The 20,312-nt window shown below is 40.0% G+C and overlaps 1 protein-coding gene across 1 annotated transcript in view; it reads left to right on the top strand.

Annotated features, from left to right (window-relative positions):
• LOC117427884 (inhibitory synaptic factor 1-like) overlaps positions 1-17,512 on the top strand; it is an 80,307-nt gene extending 62,795 nt beyond the window's left edge. Inside the window, exon 2 of the mRNA XM_034046249.3 lies at positions 16,003-17,512. Coding sequence (XP_033902140.3) covers positions 16,003-16,692 — 690 coding nt within the window. The 3' untranslated portion in view covers positions 16,693-17,512. The remainder of the gene's footprint in view (positions 1-16,002) is intronic.
• The last annotated feature ends 2,800 nt before the right edge of the window (positions 17,513-20,312 follow it).

Raw genomic sequence — 20,312 nt, 5'->3', positions numbered from 1 at the left:
ATCTGTATTAAAAAGTTTAAATTTAACAATTAAAAAAATACTAAAATGTAATTCTCCAGATCCCGAGCCAGTTGTGATATAAACATCTTCAAAATTGTGAAAATGTATTCCCAAATGCTCTTCATTGCCCAGTTACAATAAGAAGAACAATACATAAACTCATCAGATTCCCTCCCTGTGCCTTAAGTGCAGATGCCACAAGTAGACTGTGCAAACAAAAGCAATAGAGAGCCCATTCTATTCAAGGTCACATGGAGGAACACAGTGACATTGAAAGCATGTTAGTCATCGGAAAAGCAGCCATTATTCATTGAAGAGTTAGGTTGCTTTTGGATGTTTTACAATAACTGAAACTCTCAGAAGCTTCACACTTTGACACTGTTTTAATCGTGACTCGCATGTTTTCAATGTCTCAACGGATGTGCACCAATGGAAGCACAGGAAGGCGCATTCATTAAATCTAGTTCATAATCTAATGATGTGGGATCTAGGAACATATGGTGATGTTTTACATAAGATTTCCTGGAATTATAGCTCTAAGAATACATGTTTTCTACTTCTCCAATTGGACAGTCCAACAATACACGTGAAGATGTGTTGATTTGAGGCCTAGCCTAATTGGAGGTAAAGTTGATTTTATTCTTCAGGAATAGGTTTTACACATCATTCCTACCGTGCTGGGATTTTACCGTCACTCCCCCTGTACAGTTTTACCCTGTCACTCCCCCTGTACAGTTTTACCCTGTCACTCCCCTGTACAGTTTTACCCTGTCACTCCCCCTGTACAGTTTTACTCTGTCACTCCCCCTGTACAGTTTTACCCTGTCACCCCTGTACACTTTTACCCTGTCACTCCCGCTGTACAGTTTTACCCTGTCACCCCTCCTGTACAGTTTTACCCTGTCACCCCCCTGTACAGTTTTACCCTGTCACTCCCCCTGTACAGTTTTACCCTGTCACTCCCCTGTACAGTTTTACCCTGTCACCCCCTATACAGTTTTACCCTGTCACCCCCTGTACAGTTTTACCCTGTCACTCCCCCTGTACAGTTTTACCCTGTCACTCCCCTGTACAGTTTTACCCTGTGATTTTGTGATAATCAGAAATTCTGACATCCTCTGATAGATATCCTGTAGAATGGACGTTCCTGTTTTTCTCTTCCAATTCACTTACAGTTTCCCAGGTCCAGCGCTCTATGTGAATATAAGGCTTTTTTCATGAAAACAATTCAGGCCTCAGTGATAATAACAGTAATTCAAGTTCCTTTAATGAACATTATGAAAAGAAAAAAAAAAAATAATAATAAAAACCCAATAGACTTGTCAAAAGTGTGACAGTGTGCTGCCTGGTTGCTATTTGGTGGCTTGGGAACAGTCACTAAGTGTCGTGGGCCTGGTTAATAAATACTGTTTTCTGTGTAAACAGACAGCAGGCGGCCTTTCTTTTGACTGTGCTCCCTTTTTGATTTCTTTGACTTTTCCTTCCAGTGATTGTGTGACTCTGCAGGCAGGCACAGCATGAAGTTGCAAGACAAGACATTAAAATATGACAAGCTTATATTTTGGTTGAAAGTAAAAAGTACTTCATGTTTTTCTGTTTTACTTCGCCTAAGGGAACGCACTTGTGGTGAAACTGATTTTTCTGACTGTAAATGCTCCACCTAAAGGAACAGGAACTTCGTTAAAAGAACACCTCTTTCACAACTGATACAGTACTGTTTTGTAACCTGATAACTCACTGTCATCAAACTTAAATTCTATTGGTTTATTCAGTCTTTTCAAATGTGATGTCATCGCGAGAGTGTCTTGAGGCACATTGACTGGTTTATTCAGTCTTTCCACAACCGCCGTCAAATCATTGCCTCGTTTTGTATTATGATTTCTACGAGTGCACCTCATCGCTACAAAATGGCATGTAAACAAACAGCTGTTTCTCTTGCTATAAGTTGGAAATTGTTCAAGCTCCTGAAAAAATCTTGAATCAGACACATGTCGCTGAGCAATCTGGTGTTTTCCATTCTGGTGAATTGCTTCACCATTCTGTAAATATTACAGAATATTATTACTATTATTATTATTATTTATTAGCAGACGCCCTTACAGTCCTAATAAGAGCAAATACAAAACAGTACGATTTGATATCAGGGTAGTTCAAGAGCAGATAACAGTGTTGATAGTTACATCAGGGTTAGATAAGAGTGCAAGTGAAATACAAGATACTACAGATTGGGTTAAGTGCAGGATTAAATACAGTAAAATAGGGAGCAGATAAGTGCAAGTTAAAGTGCATTAAAGGCAGAGTGCTATATTGTCCAGAAGGGAAGTGTTGAGTTTTACAGGTGTTGTCAGAAGAGGTGTGTCTTGAGGAGGCGCCGGAAGGTGGTCAGGGACTGGGCAGTCCTGAAGGTCGTTCCACCACTGCGGGGCGAGGGTAGAGAAAGAACGGGCTCTGGAGGCAGGGGAGCGTAGCGGAGGTACAGCCAGTCTTCTACTGCAGGTGGAGCGGAGAGGTCAGCTGGGGAGTAGGGAGAGATGAGGGTCTGGAGGTAGCTGGGTGCAGTCTGGTCAAGGCATCGGTAGGCGAGTACAAGAGTCTTGAATGCAGGGAGGCCGGCCAGGAAGGAGTTGCAGTACCAGGGCCCGCATGAGGTATTCCGTGGGGTAGTTGGTGAGGAAGGGTCGGATGCTCCTGTACAGGTATTAATTATTAATCTACAGAGGCTGCTACATTTTATAATGTGTATATGGGTGCTGTGTTAATTTAGTTTAACAGTGAGTTTATTAACGTTAGTTTGTCTGTTACTTTATTATTATAGTGGCACCATAGGTAAGAGTGGCTGGCAGAGAGAGCCTTGTTTAAACTTGATTTTGAGGGGTATGTTTTCTCTGCCATTTCAAAACGGATCGGGGTGGCATTTCATATGCTCCGTGTCCATGTGACGGAGAATTTTTTGGCCAAGTTTCGTGAAAATCTGTGAGGTAGTTTTTTAAGTTACAGAATCGCATAAAAATTAGTTTTGACAAATTTGTTTTTTTTGCGCTAAAATAACTCAAAAATGGCTTCGTGTTTAAACACCATACCCAGGCTGGCTGATGGTACTCATTGACTAGGAGGGCCTTTTTTTGGAACCGAGAAAATTGAGCATTTAGCGAGTTATTTAAATTTTTCTTCGCGCATGCATGGTTTATTTTTTGGTAACTCAAAAGTTACGCATATGCAGTCAGGCTCCACCACCAACAGTTAGTTAGCGGGTATTCGTCAGTTTAATAATTCTCTGTGGGTAATTTAATTTTAATTCCTTAGGTCACTTATGTCTTGTGGTTCTTGTGGATCGTGACTTCATCCATTACATTTTTTATGACTTATTTTATTTTATTTTTTTGTTTAAGTGCTTCTGACCTTAACTACGTCTGTGAAGCTAAACCCCGGATGCAGTCCCATGATCGACAGCACTATCTCCAATGGGGACTCCAGAAGTTGATGTAGCAACAAATTAAATTGTATCTCTTTTAAATGTTTACAGCCAAGATATTAGTCATATGCATGGCTATATGCATTATGCACAGAGAATTGTGAGGGTCTGGAACCAACTCCCCAGTAATGTTGTTGAAGCTGACACCCTGGGATCCTTTAAGAAACTGCTTGATGAGATTCTGGGATCAATAAGCTACTAACAACCAAACGAGCAAGATGGGCTGAATGGCCTCCTCTCGTTTGTATGTTCTTATATACACTTTAAAACATAAGCATAAAAGATATATATTCGTAATACTAATATATTGTGTATGATAACGTAATACAAACACTATAATGTGCATGATAAGTAATATTACCAAATATTTGAGGGTTTGTTTCCGAACACAAAAATCACGTAATAAATTGCTCACAAACAATTATGGATTTGCAGCATTTGACTGATCATTTATGTTCAGAACCCTCTTTCCATGTGAACTGTGATGCACAATACATAAAGTATACAGCAGTTGTGAATACACTAGAGTAGCTGCATTTGAACAAAAAAAAGGAAAGGCAGCATGTGGGAGGGGGTGGGTGATTCACTGACACACAAGAAACAGCAGGTGTACTTGAAGCACCGCACAGGTGCCCAGTTTTATTGTGCTGGGTGTACTTTTTATTTTCAGCCCGCAGAGGGCGCTGTTCACCGTGGTCTGCGTACCAACTATGGTAACACAGAACCACGGTACATACCAATACGGTACGGATCAAGTGCGGGCGCACTTACAAGTGCTCAAACAATAATTCCAAAACCAACGGTGAAAGAAAACAGGAAAATAAAACACAGTAACAAAACTACAAAAGAAAAGGTGCTGCACTTCGGCAGCGTTACCCCAGCCGTCGCTAGCCGCACGGCCCGGGTCTCCGTCCTACTCTGACCGTCTCCTCAGTCTATCCTCACACTACACAAGGGGTCTGCCCACGGGTTCCCCACTACAGTTAGGTTTTCTTTAATTTTTTTTTTCTTTGTTTTCCTCGTTTTTCTTTTTGGTCCCGGTTCTCTCTCGGTCCCGGCTCCCGTACTTCCCAGTACGTCTTGTTTTCTTCTTTAAAAGGGCAGACCTGAGGAAACAGCAGAGTATTATTTTTATAGGGCACACAATCCCATTAGATCCCGCCTACCAGCCACTCAGAGAGGGGGAAAGCGCACACACCCTCCTCCCCACCTCTCCGTGTCACCGCCATGACTGACAGGCCGACCCCACGGGACTGCCGCCCCCTCCCTGCAGCATCGTGCCTGCGTCAGACGGCCAGTCCAGATCTCTCCCTGTTACACAGCACTTAAAAGTGTTTTTCTATTTGTTTTGTATGTGATTTACCCCAGCGATGTGTTTACATGTTGAAATCCCTAGTTAACAAATCCTGGGAGATCCTGTTGTACATGATTATTAGGCTATTATCTTGTTTATATTAAGCGATGAAATCGTTGAATCAATTGTATAAAAATGTGCCATTCTCCTCCTAATGATGCGATTTGAATCCATCTACATTTTTAAACAAGGTATAAATATAAATACATTTATAAAATATTCATGTTGTTATTAATAACCAATCAGATAGCTAGTCTAATATAAACATAACTAAAATGTTCATGCTTTTAAAAATTGTTTAAAATGTAATAGCCCAATTATAATAGCTTGTTTTATGTATTAGAAGTCTATGTATATGTGTATAATGTATCTAAAATATGGTCCTACTTGGGAATGTTTGTTATAATAGTAGATCATTTCTTATACAAAAGAGTTGCACCACAAATAAAAAAATAAATAGCAAACCAAAAACTTCCTTTAAGATATACAGAGAGGCTTACAATCTCAAATGGAGGGATCTCCTTTCCATTGCATATACATATCATGTTTTAAAATCATCCGTCCAGTGAAAAAATAATGGAAATTAAACACAAAAAATAGGTTTTACTTGACAGCAAGAGCTGACAATTCCAAAGAAGACAGGACATTGTCAGGTAAGGCCGCTGCTGCACCCTTACCTGACCCATGTTCTGACAAGGCTTTCCAGCACACACTGCTTCACTGCTACAGGAGGTGGGTTCACTTCACACAACATGTGTAGTCACCAGTGGGTTGCTGAGGATTCAAAAGTTCTCTTAAACAGCCTAATACATATCCTTTAGAAGTTTATAAATGGATAAGAAAGATCTATATCAGTGGTACTCAACTCTGACCCTTGAGATCCATTCCAGTGCTGGTCTTTATTCCAAGCAGGTCTTAAATTAGTGTATTACCTCTTAACAGCTTCAATTAACTACATTAGAACACGCTTGGAGTAAAAACCTGGACTGGATCTCGAGGGCCAGAGTTGAGTACCACTGATCTATATAGTTCATGGATTGATTGGTTGGAAAATGCTTGTGTAACATATTATTTGTCTCCTTTCAATGCTCTCATTATACGGAACCCCTGAAGGGACATGGTGTAAATTAAAAAGGCAGGCTACTGTCTCATGCACATGGCTTACTATCTCATGAGCGTGAGATATTATAGTAAGTCGTGCACACGAGATAGTAGCCTCCCGTTTTAATTTATACACCATGTACCTTTAATGGTTCCTGGACATCACTATGCCACACATACATTTATTTCCCACCATATCACACATGTTTTTGTGTCCTTCATAAACAAAACCAGAATCCAAAAAAAAGAAAAAAGAAAGAAAATAGTTTTGACATTTGTAAATATTTCTATACTATTCCAACTATTCTAATTAGCTTTTCCAATTCACATATAATTCTGTGACAACATGAAAACAACCATGGCTGGTTTTAGACCTAACCTGATCTGCCCACTGGTGACTACACATGTTGTGTGAAGTGAACCCAACTACTGTACCAGTGAAGCAGTGTGTGCTGGAAAGCCTTGTCAGAACATGGGTCAGGTAAGGGTGGAGCAGCAGCCTTACCTGTCTTCTTTGGAATTGTCACCTCCTAACGTCAAGTAAGATGTAGTTTTTTGTGTTTAATTATAGTTTCTTAACATACACTTGCCTGTTGCTTTTCTCTTACTTATTATATTAATTTCATATGTTGATGCACGTGCGTCATGACAAGTAATAAAAATGTATTTATTTATTGATTCATATTGTGTCTGGTGGTCAACTCCGTCTTAAAGAACACTTCAGCTAGAGAACACTTCGCTTGCTTCCCATGGGGTGTTCTCTTAGCCGGAGACTACTTATATAAACAGGGTGATTAGAAAGTCAGTTTACCACATCAACGCACCATATCTTACAAACGTAAATTTACTTTCTAATCACCTTGTATATATGTATATATATATATATATATATATATATATATATATATATATATATATACACACACATATACACACACACAGGGTGATTAGAAATAATATATATTTATATATTGTATATATTTATAAATATACGATATATATATATATTATATATATATATATATATATATATAGCTCAAAGAGCCAGCTGCCCAACGTTTCGATATGTTGTACATATCTTTCTCAAGGGAGTCTGTGTTTGAATCAAAACATTGGAGGTATTTATAGGTTTTTGATGGCATGACAACTACTTGTTATTGTTTACATTCAAATTTATGATTTATTCTTACATGATGTAATGGTGTTCTATATATTGTGACATCATTTCTACTTCTATCTTTGAATCTGTATTAATTCTAATTAACATTACTTTATATAAACTTATATTTTTATTATATCATGCAATGCTGGCTCTGAGGATCAGTCTTGATTTGGCCTCAACTTTTGAATGAATTTTGTTTATTTATTTAAATGTTATATATTTATTGAAGTTAATTAGTTCATTCTTTTCTGTTGAGTCCCGCTGGCATAATCGTGTTCAGTCTATTTATCCATTTACTTTCTTTTATTCTTCTATATGTTGCATTGTCTAATCTTAGTTGTTCTAATACTCCAAACTTTACATCAATTATGTCATGTCCTTGACTGGTGAAGTGCTGTACTATTGGTTCATTCATTTTTTTTATTTCTGAAAGGTGGTTCTGAATTCTTTTATATAAAGTGGTTCCAGTCTCTCCAACATATTTGATTTCATCACATTTTTCACAGGCTATTCCATAAACATTGCTATTTTTACAGTAGGTATTAGTTTTTAGTGGATATGTGGTGTTCTTATGTTTAATTATATTTTCACTTTTGTCCATGTATTTACACACTTTACATCTACTGGTGCACATGTTCGTAGAACCTATTTTGTCAATTATTCTTTTATGTTTACTGTGAACTAAAATATCACCTAAATTAGCTTCTCTTTTGAATGCTACAACTGGGGCCTTAAGAAATACTTTTGACATTAATATTTCATTGACGATGTTGAGACAAACTACAGACATTGGGCCCAGTGATATTGAGTTCTCATTATTTCTCATTAGCATCATTATTGCTTTTAGTACATGCTGTTTTGTTCCTCTACAGGATTTGCTTATTCTTTCCTCTAATTGAATACAGTGAGTTGAACTCTGGCATCGCTCCTGGATGTGTATTGTTATGCTTTATTATAGAATGCCAAGTTTCATTAAATTCTCAATATACCAGAAATATGACCATTTGATTGACAAGAAAATCCATTATCAAAAGTCAAGCAAACATTGGACTAAGGCGGTAACCCCCACATCCTTGTCAACCTTAACACTAGAACCACTGGGTTTATGCTACTACCTAGAACCACCAGCAATAGTCATTTTGACGGGTACATTTTAAACAGCTTCGATATGAAAAAGTTTATTTATGAACATCATAGCAAACATTTGCATAGCAGAAACATTGTATTTAAATGAAAAAATAAACATAAAAGGCTTTATTTTCGAAATTAGCACATAATGCATGACTTAAATGAAAAACTGTAATAAAATAAATATTTCAAAAGAAGATCTTGTGTAAACAGGTGTAAACTGCTATATGTACATACAAAATTGTAAAAACGAAGTAATCATTTACATTAGCCTACTGCATAGCACGACTTCAAAAAATGAAAACTATAATAAAATAAACATTTCAAAAGAAAATATTGTGTAACCAGCTGTAAACTGGTTATATGTAGGCCTGCATACAGAATTGTAAAATCAAAATAATTATTTATAAAAAAGAAAATAACTCAGTTCACATTGTGTAACAGGAATGTGCATTCAGGGAAACGTACTTCAAAGTAGCCCCCATATTAGCACAATCCACACAGATGTAACGCTTATCAACTTGTGTGCATTTACCACATACTGCTCTTTCACACTGGGCACAGATATCTGAAGTTTTATTTTTATTGCATTTAGTTACCTGGCATTGTTTTCTGTTGCGTGTGTCACTTGATGCGCACTGAATCCGGGTTGAGCTGCGTTTCACTGCCGCTTTGCAGGTTTCTGATCGAAATGTTTCTACCAAAGCTCCGTGGCTAGCATCATAAGATTATATTTGCCCTGGTGCATTCCTTGTACAAAACGAAGGAATTGATGGCTGCCATGTCCAGTACATTGTAAAATACAGCAACTGGACATCAGTGATTGCTTTCATGATACTAAGTTTTGCGCAGATGGTGGAAACTCTCTTCTCGCTTTGTTTACTGTTCCAACCAGGCTGTTTTTTTTTTTCTTCAACTGTTTTGCTAATTACGGTGAATTAAAAAAATGTCATTGATAATATTCATCCCTTTACCTAAGTATGGTTACATCAGCCTAAGTACCACATTGCCACCCAGTCTCTGACCAGCTGGGCGAGTTAGGTAGAAGTGCTTAATAACTTTTTTTATTTTTGCGATTCTGACTTTCAAACGTCGTCAGGGTATTTAATACATGTGTAACAAAATTGGCCTAATAATAAAGTTTGGGTGCCAGGAAAGTATATATAAACTTCCCAATAAAAAAAAAACCCACAACTCGCTACTCGGACCTTGTAGCAAAACTAAGTTTCTACCTACGCGACCCTACAATATAAAAATTACAACTGACTCTTGATAACTTAAGAATAGGGTTTTAAATAAACACCAATTAACATTTATTCCATAACCAGTACTGTCACTTGTTTTTTGACACTACACAAAACACACATTTAAGAGCATTCTTCCTTGACACCTTTAGTACTCAATTAGTTCCCAATTACTGGTAACACATCTATTAAAAAACATACAATTGTATATTTCTCAATTTATATGGTCTCCGCATTATCCTAAGCATAGCATAAGCAATTAAACTGAATAGCCAATACAATTTTTTATAGTTAAATGGTAATAATTAAATTACTCATATTGAGCCCTTCCTAACGGATTAACTATGGTTATTCCTCGGGTGCAGTTCTTTACACACAGCAAACACATTCACAAACCATCTATATCACATACTGAGCAAATGACAATTCAGTTTAACTGATTCATATGCAAAGAACCAATTTTATACCATTTATACAACAAACATTCATAAACTATCCATATCACAGGTTGTGCAAATGGCAATTCAGTTTAACTGATTCATATGCAAAGAAACTTAGTTAATACAGTTTTAAATAAAGAAAAAAAAATACATTAGTATGAAAATAATCAAACACTTTCTTTAAATCTGGTCATAGATATACCTAGTTGTCAAACAGGCAATATTTTTCAAGTCATTGCACCAACAACCCAAGTACCAACATACAGATAATAAACAAGCAGTTTGCATCAAGGTATGTAACAGTAATAATGACCGAGAGGCTATAATAAAATCAAGCAAAATAAGAAAGGAAGTGACATAGATCGAAACAGTCATTTTCCCCAAAAAACGACGGGAACTTACATAATACTGGTTAAGTCCCGCTACAGTTGTCAGCCGTCCTCCTCAAATACACGTGCAGGACAACTCCACAATAATCCAGTAGACAAAAAAAAAAAAAAAAAAAAATCCAAGTTTCAGTCTCGCTAGTAATACAGCAATATGCAGAAAACTCCAGGTTTGTCTTGCTAGTAATACAGCAGTATGGAAAACTCCAGGTTTCAGTCTCGCCATTTTAAAACAACAAGCAGAATCCACGTTGCTTTCACAGACTCGTGCAACAGACCACTACCCGCAGCTTCAACTGTTTGAACAAAAAAACACTCAACATGGATTGCTCTCCACGCATTAAATAACTATTTGTGTATTCGAAATTGCAAACCGTGTCGGCGTCTTCACTGGTCCTGCACGTTTCAAATCACTCGGCACTTTATTCCTCAATCGTTGACTTGACATAGTTCCTGTCCCAACGAGTTTCCAATACACAAAAAAACATCCGTGGTGTCAAAGCTATATTTCATATATTAGTTTTAACAGTAAGATTAGACACCAAAAAAAACAAACAAACAAAAACTATTACGACTTATTGCTATACTGCATTCTCGCTCGCTCACTGCTTCAACTATTACGTCACTTCCTACGACCATCCTCTCTCTTCCTCCACCCGACGTCTTTATACAATTTTAAAATGATTGACAGCCAAAGAGGCTAGTGCTGAATTCAATACGGCACACATGTATTTAGGAAAAGTCAAGAACAGACAACCACGGATCTTTAACACACGCAGAGTAATTTAAATTTTAAAAGTGAAAACCGTCAGAATGACTACCGTGGTGGTTCTAGTATTAAATCATTGTCAGCTACCGATGAAGCTCTGCCTCTCTTTGTAGTCTGTGTGAAGCCATGTGCATGTAAAGCTGCCTCTCTTTGTATAGTCTGTGTGAAGCCAGGTGCATGTAAAGCTGCCTCTCTTTGTAGTCTGTGTGAAGCCAGGTGCATGTAAAGCTGCCTCTCTTTGTAGTCTGTGTGAAGCCAGGTGCATGTAAAGCTGCCTCTCTTTGTATAGTCTGTGTGAAGCCAGGTGCATGTAAAGCTGCCTCTCTTTGTAGTCTGTGTGAAGCCAGGTGCATGTAAAGCTGCCTCTCTTTGTAGTCTGTGTGAAGCCAGGTGCATGTAAAGCTGCCTCTCTTTGTAGTCTGTGTGAAGCCAGGTGCATGTAAAGCTGCCTCTCTTTGTAGTATGTACCATGCTCTGCATTTTCCTCCTCGGACTGAAAGAGCAATCCAATCAAATCACTGTGCGCCCCATAAGGCACATACTCACACATACAGATGCTTACTATATTTTACAAAGAGCAATTGTTGGTTCCTGTCCAACCACTCTCTGCTCGACCCTCTCCAATTTGGCTTCCACTCTGCTCACTCCACTGAAACCGCCCTCCTGTCTGTCACTAACTCACTAAACTCTGCCTGAGCTGCCTCTCTCTCCTCTGTCCTAATTCTCCTCTACCTCTCTGCTGCCTTTGACACTGTTGATCACTCTATTCTACTGTCCTCTCTCGTTGACCTGGGAATCTCTGGCACTGCTCTGGTCTGGTTCTCCTCTTACCTCTCCAACCGCACTTACCAGTTAATCCGGCGTGGAGCAACCTCCACACCTCGCCCTCTCCCCAAGGGTCAGTCTTGGGTCCTCTCCGGTTCTCTCTCTACACCCACTCCCTGGGCCCCCTCATCACATCCTATGGTTTCTCATACCATTACTATGCTGATGATGCTCAGATTTTCCTCTCCTTCCCCACCTCTGACTCCACCATCCCCTCCCGTATCTCTACCTGTCTCTCTGCTATCTACCCCTGGATGCACTTGCATCACCTCAAACTCAGCCTCTCTAAATCGGACCTCCTTTTCTTTCCCTCCTCCTCCCCCCCTCCTCTGATCTCTCTATCTCCATTCCTCTGGAATTTTCCACACTCTCTCCCTCCTCCTCAGCTAAGAACCTCGGAGTCACCCTGGACTCCTGCCTCTCTTATTCCCAGCACATCTCCACTCTGGCACGCACTTGCCGATTCTTCCTGAGCAACATACGAAGAATCCAACCCTTCCTCACCAACTACGCCACCCAGCTCCTGGTCCAGGCCCTGGTACTCTCCCGCCTAGACTACTGCAACTCTCTCCTGGCTGGCCTCCCTGCGTCCGCCTCCCGTCCGCTCCAGCTCATCCAGAACTCCGCTGCTCGTCTGGTGTTCTCTCTGCCTCGCTTCTCCCATGCAACTCCACTACTCCGCTCACTCCACTGACTCCCGATCACCGCTCGCATCCAGTTCAAGACTCTTGTACTCGCCTACATATGCCATGATCAGACTGCACCCATCTACCTCCAGACCCTCATCTCTCCCTACACCCCCCCACTCAGCCTCTCCGCTCCTCCTGCACTAGAAGACTGGCTGTACCTCCTCTACGCTCCCCTGCCTCCAGGGCCCACTCCTTTTCCACTCTCGCCCTGCAGTGGTGGAATGATCTCCCTACAGATGTCAGGACTGCCCAGTCCCTGACCACCTTCCGGCGCCTCCTCAAGACTCACCTCTTCAGACAGCACCTGTAGAACTCCTCTTTTCCCTCTGGACCCTTAATCACTCTTCTTTAATTATTATTATTATTTATTTCATAGCAGACGCCCTTATCCAGGGTGACTTACAATTGTAAGCAAATACATTTCAAGTGTTACAATACAAGTAATACAATAAGAGCAAGAAATACAATAACTTTTGTTCAAGCAAAGTACAAGTGTGACAAACCACAATTCAATAATACAGCAGATAATAGTGATAGTTACATCAGGATATGATTAAATAGTGATAGTTACATCAGGATGTGATTAAATACAAAGTACTACAGGTTAAACACTTGGCAGATTACAGTATTCTGAAGTACAGGATTAAATGCAGTAAAATAGGGGGCAGATAAGAGCAAAATAAAGCACATTTACATGAAGGGTGATAGTGTCCTAGGATACAAACAGAGGAGTTCTACAGGTGCTGTTTGAAGAGGTGAGTCTTAAGGAGGCGCCGGAATGTGGTCAGGGACTGGGCAGTCCTGACATCTGTAGGAAGGTCATTCCACCACTGCGGAGCAGTGTCTTCTAGTGCAGGCGGAGCGGAGAGGTCGAGTGGGGGTGTAGGGAGAGATGAGGGTCTGGAGGTAGCTGGGTGCAGTCTGGTCAAGGCATCTGTAGGCTAGTACAAGAGTCTTGAACTGGATGCGAGCGGTGATCGGGAGCCAGTGGAGCGAGCGGAGTAGTGGAGTAGCGTGGGCGAAGCAAGGCAGAGAGAACAGCAGGCGGGCAGCAGAGTTCTGGATGAGCTGGAGCGGACGGGTGGCGGACGCAGGGAGGCCAACCAGGAGGGAGTTGCAGTAGTCTAGGCGGGAGAGTACCAGGGCCTGGACCAGGAGCTGGGTAGCATATTTGGTGAGGAAGGGTCGGATTCTTCGGATGTTGCTCAGGAAGAATCGGCAAGTGCGTGCCAGAGTGGAGATGTGCTGGGAATAAGAGAGGCAGGGGTCCAGGGTGACTCCAAGGTTCTTAGCTGAGGAAGAGGGAGAGAGTGTGGTAGTTTCCAGAGGAACAGAGATAGAGAGATCAGAGGAGGGGGAGGAGGAGGGAAAGAAAAGGAGGTCAGATTTAGAGAGGTTGAGTTTGAGGTGATGCGAGTGCATCCAGGAGGAAATAGCAGACAGACAGGTAGAGATACGGGAGGAGATGGTGGAGTCAGAGGTGGGGAAGGAGAGGAAAATCTGAGCATCATCAGCATAGAAATGGTATGAGAAACCATAGGATGCGATGAGGGGGCCCAGGGAGCGGGTGTAGAGAGAGAACAGGAGATGCGCTTTACTTGCTCTTATCTGCTCCCTATTTTACTGCATTTAATTCTGTACTTTACAGAGTACTGTAATCTGCCACAAGTGCTATTTAATCTGTAGTATTTTGTATTTAATTATATCCTGATGTAACTATCACTGACACTGTTATATGCTCCATTATTGAATCGTATTTTGTCATATACTTATTCTTGAAATGTATTTTTGTTTATGACTGTAAGTCGCACTGGATAAGGGCGTCTGCTAAGAAATAAATAATAATAATAATAATTTATCTTGTTTGCTGTTTCTGCTTTGTTAAGTCCATATGACATCTGGCATCTTGTATTGAATGTTTCATATGCAGCTGCTGCATGTACAACTGGTACAGTATGTGGGTGTGCTTGGTGTGCTTTAACTTATTCAGCGCAAAGTAACTTTACAGAAGGTCTAACCACTGAAACAGTTTTTACATTAAACTAAATAAAAATCGGTCAATATATACTACTTAGTTATGTGCATTGGATTAGCTTGCAGGTCTGCTGTTTTCAGTGAAGTTATCTTTCCTATACTACTAGAGCGCTCTGCAGTGTTGAGTGGAGTTCTCTTTCCTATACTACTAGAGTGCTCTGCAGTGTTGAATGGCATTCTCTTTCCTATACTATAGAGAAGTCTGCAGTGTTTAACTGCAATACATAGCTGTAAATGCTTTGATTCTACGCTGTGCAAACATCAGCTGTTTACAGCCTTTTTACCTACTAAGTTTAGTGTGGTAGTCATTGTATTTTATTTGTGTGTTGTACAGATTTAGTGTGAATGTCATTGTGTATATACTGTGTCTTGAAGCATGAAGACCCCCTTGTAAATGAGATATGACATCTTAAGGAATTTTAAGACATGAATAACCTCTGCGTCTTCATGATCTCATCAGAGATATGGTGAATGAGATTCATCAATGCTCAATGGTACCAGTTCAGAATACCCCCTGAACCTTGGCTTTCTGCAGGCAGAGACAAGGGGGATCCTACCTGATCTGAAGCCTAAATGGACTAGCCTTCAAGCCTGTTGACAGGGAGTTTAAATAAACTGACACTGGGACTTATAGTAAATATATCCAAACACAGTTACCTCTCTGCTTCTGAATTCCAGATCAGATTAGACATGACCCCAGGCAGTTTGAATACTTTGCAGGTGAATCTGTCAAAATTAGAGTTTTTTCACACTCAGACAGATTTCAGTCAGACTCAAGGACTTAGATATAATCCTGCGGCCCCTTTCACCCCAATCAGCCCCCTTGCTTACTTACTAAACGTCTTGGTATCCTTGTTGATCTTATCACTTTTTCTACCTGTAGTATGCAACATTTCAATGTGCAAGCCATCTCACAAATGACGTGTGCCTCTTGAATATTGTTCATTAAAAAAAAAATGAAGGCAGATTGTATTCTGCATTTTACGTATTTAATACTGTCTTGGTACCCCTAAACAGATAACTATCACCCCTTTAGTTTTATGCAAGGGATGTTAATAATATATCTTTCCCCTCTGCGCCCCATTATCAATGTGCAATGCAGAATTGCTGGCTGGGCCATTTATTCTTCCTTTTAATTAATCAGCAGCAACAGAGGGCATTATTCCATGTATATATTGATATGAATGAGGAAGATTTTTCTATTGGAGCAGTTACCTTAGAAGGAGCATTGAACCTGCCAGTGATTAACCTTGATTTGCATACAGTAGTGCACTTGGCACCTTATGATGCCCCTTCAGATCCAGTGTCACCAAGTTATGTACCTGGAGTTGTATAAGACACATGACTAATACGCCCTTTGTGATTATCACTCACAGCTCTCTCCTTCTCTCCTCTCAGGTGGTGGGGCAAATAGACAAGCTGACGTCAGACTTTGATTTCGAACTGGAGCCAGATGACTGGACGGTGGCCACGGTGAGCAGCACGTCCAGCAGCGAGAGGGGGCTCGGAGACGCATTCGGACGGCTGGACTTCTTCACCCCGGATGTGCTCTCTGACAGCTGGGAATTCTGCAACTTCCTGGAGACCCCGCCCCGGACGGCTGCGGAGAAGCCGGCTGCCGAGGCGACGGCGACGGTGAGGGCAGAGCAGGCAGCCTATGCGCAGATGAACGGCGGTATTATCCCGAATGGGCCTTTGGTTGTCACACCAGATTCTTCCAGCGAGGAGGCCTCCACTCACAGCCACAAGAACTCCAGGACACCTGGGACCCGCGAGCGGGTGCGATTCAGTGATAAAATCCTCTACCACGCCCTCTGCTGCGATGATGACGAGGAAGAGCCTGAGTGCGGGCCCACGGCAGAGACGGACAGTGAGCACAGCCAACCACCAGCCTCGTCACCGCCCTCTGCCACCCAGACTCTCAACTGTCACGCCCCTTCCTCCCCAGTTGGGGCAGCAGCTAAACAGGGTTCAAACCCAGCCCCCCTGAAAAAACTACTGCGGAATAGCAGTACGCAAACTGTGGCAGACAAAAGCACCCAAACAGTACTGCCCTATGTCCCAGCCAAACAGAAAACGAAGAACTGAAAGGACAAACAACTTTATTACATTAAATGGCATAGATCCATAGATCATTAAATCAATGCATTAATAAATAAATAATATATGGAAAATCATTTGACTATCTAAAATCATTCTGAGGCTCAGGGAATTACAAATATAATTAAAATGTTTTGAAAGAAAAGGGGACCTGTTTTAATGCAATATTTTTATCGCAGCATCCTTCTAGCACCCTGATGGGATTGGGAAAGCCGGTGATGTCACTAATTGAGATTTGTCAGGCTGGAACACATTGGTTTGAATTCTAATTCCATTACCCTCTGCACATAACTGCATGTACTTGGTGAGTACAGGCATTACTAAAATGAAAGCATGTAGTCACAGTTTAAGGGTTTTCAAGAAACAATGGGCAATAATGTTACATTTGTCCCTTTTGTCTTGGAAAATAGCTCCAGCTCATTACTCTTGAATCAAAAAACTTACTCATATGAATCCCTGGATATTGTTTTTTTTTCTTCTTTTCCCAATTATAACAGCTGTTTACAAGCAAACCAAAAAACAGAGATCCATGTATAGTAGCTTTAACCTTCCTGTGATTCATGGAACAGGTTTCACTGGTCAAGTATTATCAACAGCAGACAATGGTATGGATCAATAATGACTAAAACAGCTGTTAGTACCTTTTAAAGTGCACGTCCGTTCACTGTGGAGATTTTAAATGTGCAGTTTTGAAAGACAAACATGTTTATTGTTATCTGGTTGTAAACTAGGTTAATAAATCTCTATTTGCAAGCCATGCTTTCAGAGAGATCTTTCTTATCATTACCCAACCAGCTTTTCTCCTATTGACCCCCCCCCCCCCCCCCCCAAAAAGACACTAATGTCCTTGGAACTGCAATTGATTTCCTGAAAGGCATGGAAGCAAAAAACTTTATTTAACCTAATGAAGTACCAGATGTTGATTGAAACATGTGTTTCTTTCCAAACTGCACACCTAAGAACAACAGTATGTAGCTAATGGAAGTGCACAACAGGTCACTATTTGGTTAGCCACAATCACTTTAACATTGTAAGATGAGCTTTCAGGTTTCACTACTAGATCATGATGGCAGATACAGTGTATTAAATCCGACCCACAAAGCCAGTGAAATCATTATTTATACCTTTTGTGCTCTGCCATTCCTTAAAGCTCCAGTACCATAGTTTAAGCTTCGTAAGGCCTGATTTTGAGGAAATGCGGTCCCGTAAGACCAAAGTGCTTTAAATTTGGCTGGACTGAGCCGCTGTGATTTTGAAAGGAGTTTGAGCTGGGCTGGCGCTGGAGGAATTCTATTAGCACTGACCAATGAAGAAAGAGTGGGAGTCAGAAGCTGCCAACAAATCAATAGCACCGGACACTCCCTTTAAGAAAACGATAGCCTAGCAGTTGCCTTTGATGCGATTTTGATCAACAAAAAGCTGTTGATATATATGTGTGGGTATATATATATATTTATAAAATGGTTTGGGAGATATCTGCGTCCTGATTGGCTGATAGGCATTCCAAGCCATTTAATTATTACAATACAACCAGCGGGTAAAAGCAAGTCCCAGCAACTAAGACTTTTTACAAACAGATATTATTGTGCAGAGCGTTTAAGAACGTTTTAAAAAAAAAATTTGAATTGGCTGCCATTTTTTCCCCAATAAAAACAAAATAAATAATACATTGTCAGACTTCCTCCATGTAAATTTTAACTTGTTTGGTGACTCCAATGTCCTCACATTCCTGGAGGATTTAGACCGCAACAGTTCGGTGACGGAACCGACAGTATTTATTTTTAAAAAAAAGGGTCAGGATAAAAATGTAACTGTGAGTACTACAAGACACCTCTCTCTCAGTCCTGCTGAAACTAATACAATTGAAGCCAATAAAGAAGAGCAGAATACTAAAAAAGTAACCGTTTGGGCTGTGGCAGTTTTTAATGATTGGTCAGCACAAACAAAAAATAATATGGACTGGAAAACTGATTCTAAGACTAAAATAAAGACAGTTCTAAGAAGTTTCTCTGCTGAAGTGATAACATCAGCTGGCACACAGTATTCAGTTAGCAGCTACACAAGCTTGCGAGCTGGCCTGAATAGTTTTTTAAATTCTCCCACAGTGAGACGATCTATAAACATAATTTCAGATACCCACTTTAAAACAACAAACAGCGTCTTCATTTCTGTCCTGAAAACACGCGACAACAAAAAGACAAAAAGTCACAACATCACCCTGCTGTATCCCAAACAGACTTAAACAAACTTAAGTCATCAGTACTCAGGACGCAGATATCTCCCAATCCATTTTATAAGGTAGTTTAAGAAGCTATTGGGCACCAGCTGAGAGAGACAGGAAGTCCTGGAGTTACGTCCTCTCTGGAGTACAGTCGTCAACTCGTAAACAAAAGGCAGAAACAAACTCCCCTACTCACCAAACAGTGCCACCTACTGCACAATCTGTCCAACTGTGTAACCAGACATTTAATTTAGAAAACTACACTCCCTGGTACAGTCAACTTCATGAGACAAATACTGAAAATATTCTGATAATTTATTTAATGTATTAGAATTTATTTAATTTATTATTAAAAATAATTTGTTTATCTATTAAATTCATTGGAACTATTACATTTATTGGGACTATTTTTCCTAGCGTAGTAATATATTTAGGAAAAAATAAACCTATATTCATTTTTAAATAACAATGTGTCTATCTTTATTTCTAAAAACTAGTAACCCATTTTATAAGCACAATACGGCACTCCAGAGTGTTGGTTGTGCTAGAATAACCGCACTTCCAGGGGTAAAGGCACTCGGCTTGGATATCATTGTTATGTATTCACAAGACAGAATTTAGTGATCAGAAACGACACTTTATTGTTACAACCAAACAGACACACATGTCCCACGAACTCTTTTATGACTGTCGTCAAAACCCAGCTGCCTCAATTTATGGTAGCTATTGCAACAGTCCATAACGTAGCGGTGCTGTACGACTGCATTAGTTTAAAACTGAACAGAGCAGCCATGTTAACAACAACAACAACAGCGGAATGGGCAATAGATGTAGCAAAGAATCCCACAGCATGAAGCGCATTTAACATTAATAACTGTATTTAAACAGTTTATTATTATTATTATTATTATTATTATTATTATTATTATTATTATTATTATTATTGTTATTATTATTTCGATGTTTCCAGTACTGAAAAAGGTTACACAAGTCTACAGATCTGAGGGGCCAAAATGTATGTGTACTATATAGTATTTAAGTATGTACCGTGCACTTAAAACATTAATATATGTGATTTTTCTCTTTTTTTAAATCATTAAAATCCAGGTATTTTTCACGACGGGTACCCAGTTCTGGATTTTCGACCCGGGCCTTTTTGTTCTAGGGGATATAGTATACTGGTAGTCCATACTAGTGCAACACATTCCTCAGTAGATGATAATCCACCATATTTGTGAATCTAAATCTGTAAATCTTGCAGCAAACTGATGTTGTCTTTTGGAGCACATTTGTGGAACCTTTTTCTTTTTAATTCTTCTAAAACAAATCTTTTTTGTCCTTGGTAGGTACCCATGATAGATGCTACTTAAGGTTAGGACAGAAAAGT

The sequence above is a fragment of the Acipenser ruthenus genome, chromosome 21 (genome assembly GCF_902713425.1).
Source record: "Acipenser ruthenus chromosome 21, fAciRut3.2 maternal haplotype, whole genome shotgun sequence".
Classification (NCBI taxonomy): domain Eukaryota; kingdom Metazoa; phylum Chordata; class Actinopteri; order Acipenseriformes; family Acipenseridae; genus Acipenser; species Acipenser ruthenus.
Note: the sequence above shows the minus strand (reverse complement) of the source record. Positions and strands in the feature narration are given on the sequence as shown.